At 36.8% G+C, this 3,675-nt stretch overlaps 1 protein-coding gene across 1 annotated transcript; it reads right to left on the bottom strand.

Moving 5' to 3' along the window:
- Positions 1-501: 501 nt before the first annotated feature.
- LOC103069245 (solute carrier family 40 member 1-like) lies at positions 502-3,013 on the bottom strand (the record flags this gene model as incomplete). Its single annotated transcript, XM_007450342.1, has 2 exons — positions 502-617; positions 2,854-3,013. Coding segments are annotated over 2 exons (276 nt in total), but the record flags the coding sequence as incomplete, so codon positions are not given.
- Between the last annotated feature and the right edge of the window lie 662 nt (positions 3,014-3,675).

The following is a 3,675-nucleotide window of genomic DNA, read 5'->3' as shown; positions in this document are numbered from 1 at the left end:
TTTTCTCCAAGGCACTTAACCATGCTACCATGTATCATAGTTATTATGTGTCACATCTAATCTCCCTACAGGATCCACACTTGAATCATTTTTCTATCATTCAAATGCATCTAATACAACTTATACACAATAATCATCCAGCAAAGGGGAAGGAAATACTTTGACTATAGACCGAAAATAATCACTGTTCTTTAGTAATACTACTAATAAAATTATCCTCAAATATTACAAAAAAAGACCAAAGTATCCTACTGGTTTTGACATGTTATGTTTAAATTTTAAAAATTATCTTTCCATTTTGAACATGTTCTAATTTCCATGCTGGTTTTTTCTCTGACTTCCATGTATTTCCGATATCTTTAAATTTGTAAATATACAGTTATTAAAAAAAAAAAATTAACAGGCCCTATTTGTGAAAAGACACTCCCTCAAAGAGTTTTCATCTTTTACCACTAACAGACATTCAATTTTCTACCATCAAGAATCTTGTTGAGAACTTACAAGAACCCATCCATGGTACATGGTCAGAAGCTCTTTTTTATGTAAGAAAACCATCATCAGGATGATTCCACACAGGATGACCGAAACATTCTGGATCACCAGTGAAGTCTGGGCCACTATACAGAGAGAGAAACAAAGTGTTCATACACCAAAACATCTCAAAGGAGATGTTTTTAACCATACATCACTGTTCTACTGTATTAATGCATATGCAAAGTACTACAAGAAATAAAAATATTCCTGAAGTAAATCCTGCCTCAACTATTCCAAGTAGGGCCCAGCATATCACATGAGACCAGTAAAACTTGCAGACAGAATAAAGAACTACCCCTCATTTTTCCTGTTAGTTGAAGCCATTCATAATGACCACATTTTCATTTTCACATTTTCAGTTTATTCTCTTTAAAGTTTACTGTTATAAACAGAACTATATTAACTACATAAACGAGATCCACCTCTCAGGCCTTTGTAGCTTAGGCAAAAGTAAGAACATGTAGGAGGTTATGGAGGAGGTTAAGTAAGAGGTCATGGAATCCATAACCTCCTAGATGGCAGGCTGAACTTGGTAAGATCGTATGCATAAATAGGGAGCACATATGAAAAATTGCCAAGAATAAAGCAGCAGTGTGTTCCATTTACTAAAGCTATTTGCATTGTTATGAAATTCTAAACTACACCTTTTCTCACAGAAAATGCCAACTTTCTGAGACTGAGGCACCCATGTAGATAAAGGGCTGGCATAAGGACAGGTTAGGATGCCAGGTAAGGACACCTTGTAGTCTTTTCTCTGCCACTCACGAGGGAAGATGATCTAGGGCAGAATACTTAATATCTCTTGTGTCTGTGTCTATAAGGCGAGGATATAATACATACCTGCCTTCCTTACTTTACGGGGTCATTTTGATGCTCAAATAAAATACTTTGAAAGCACTTTGAAAAATACAGAGGGTTGTATATGTAAGGTATAATTACAGCTCTTGCCTTTAAGGACAGTAAAGCTCATTCTGGCTTGGAAGATTATATCAAAGCCTTGAGACAAAACAAACTGCTTTCTGAAATTAATTTGAAATAAAATCCCAACATATAATTCATTCATTCATTGCACAAGGCTATTAAATATCAACTGAATGAGGTTCTTGGCTTTCAGGACCCCACAGACCAGAGGAAAGGTAGACATGTGAAAGGATAATTATAAGAGCATAAGTGCAATAGCAGAGGTATTAACAAGGCTTCATGGGAGTGCAGGAAAAAAAGTGTCTCTGGTTAACTCAGCCTAGAGACATCAAAGAAGATTTTCATGGAGGTTGTCACATGAGTTGATTACATAGGATAAGTGCAAGATTGCTATCCCACCACACTTTTCATCCAACTCAACATTCTATCCTAAACTACAATTTCAGTGTTCAACAGTCATAAGGTTAAAGGTCTCTATGTATAACATTCCCACATTCCTATGTATAATGATGTAAATAAGTAGGAATTTTTTTTCCAGGATACAAAACCTTTTTCTATATGTGTTTTGGTCTATCGATTCTCAAAATAGAAAAATGTCCATCTTAGCCATTTTACTAATAGTATCAAGTCCTAGAATTTGATAATCCAGTTGCTCTCTATCCGGGGGCAGTTATCCTGCACTGAAAGAAACAGGTACCTCAGTCTTTCCCCAGTGTCTAGGATAGACACGGCCAGGTCTTAGCATTATCAACTGAGGAACTCAGGAAAATTTTGCCCTGAATTATTATCCAAATTGCCCTTATATTCTGAATAATTAAACTGTTCATTCACTTTCTCTCTTTCCTATACAATACTTAATGATTTCAGAATTAATGCTCTAGAATAAATGTCAGTATATTATTATTTCTTCTTTTGTCTTCAAAAATGTATAATTCAGCTCTCTGTGATCCAGACTCAGGTATTCTTTTCTGAATCCATTGTTTTCACTTCCCCTACACACCTGCCTATACAAAACACAGTAACCCAGAGGATAGATGTTAGAGCTGTCCCAGGAACGTCACATTAAACGCACTCCAGTGCAAGTCATGGTTAAAGGATGCCAGAGTTAGGTAAACTATTAATGTTTAACACGGTCTGCAGAAAAGTGCCATGGTGTTAATCATTAACATTTGTAATTTATGAACAGACAAAAAAGATACCCCACAAAATCTATAAACTCAGTATCCTGGCATCCCAAATTTGGGCAGGAGCCCCAGGACCCTCCATGCAGAGGTGCTGCCACTGAGCACCCCATCACTCAGGTGGCGGCTGCAGACGCAAAGTGGGTTAGTCACAGAGGTTTCTCTCTAGCTCAGGCACTAGTCCCACAAACACAAAGGCTTTTTTAACACCACTCACCTTTAAGTCTGGCATTCTTATCCACCCAATCACCAATGATGGCTCCTAGGACCAGAACAGACCCTGCCACCACCAGCCCGTAGACTGCAGTCAAGAGAAGGCTGTTTCCATAGAGCTCTACCAGAAACACAGACACTGCAAAGTGCCACATCCGATCCCCCTTGAATAAGAGAAGATAAAAGGTTCTGATAAAATGTTGTACATTGCTAGTCAATTATACTCAAGAAGTTGCTTCCTTAACAAAAGGGCACTTTCCGGCTACATTATGAGATTCTCAAAGTCAACAATTCCTCTATGGATTGAATGTAGTCAGGTGTTAAAACTGTTTGTCCTGGCACAATGGAAAATATTTTTGCCCAGATACTAAGTAAACCCGAAAAAAGCATGATATTAATGAAACAAACATACTCCCTATCTTTCTAGAAAAAGTACAGTTTCCAAGCCCAAGGAGGTTTTTTTGAGACAAAACCTGTTCCTTTTTGTATCAGGTTTCTAGCCGGGCCTGGGATTTACCTATCCTGATTTGAAAAGCATAAAGGAGTTTGCTATTGAACCAGAATGAAACAAGTATAGTTTACAAATATCAGTTATGCCTTGAATGTCAAGAAAGAGCCAGTTTCCCAATTTGTAAAATGGTAGGAATGGACTATATAACTTCTCAAGTTTCTTTTATCCCTAACACTCTAAAATCTATTTTCACAAATAAATTTCAAAGTCATAAAACAGCAGAACAATCAGAAAGATGAAGTTAATATGTGCAAATTCTGGCACCATATGAATGCAGATGTTAGAAATAAATACATAAGTAGTTATTTAGTTATT

Source organism: Lipotes vexillifer, unplaced genomic scaffold (assembly GCF_000442215.2).
Source record: "Lipotes vexillifer unplaced genomic scaffold, Lipotes_vexillifer_v1.1 C27458938, whole genome shotgun sequence".
Lineage (NCBI taxonomy): Eukaryota > Metazoa > Chordata > Mammalia > Artiodactyla > Lipotidae > Lipotes > Lipotes vexillifer.
The sequence above is the reverse complement of the archived record's forward strand: the minus strand, read 5'-3'. Positions and strand labels throughout refer to the sequence as shown.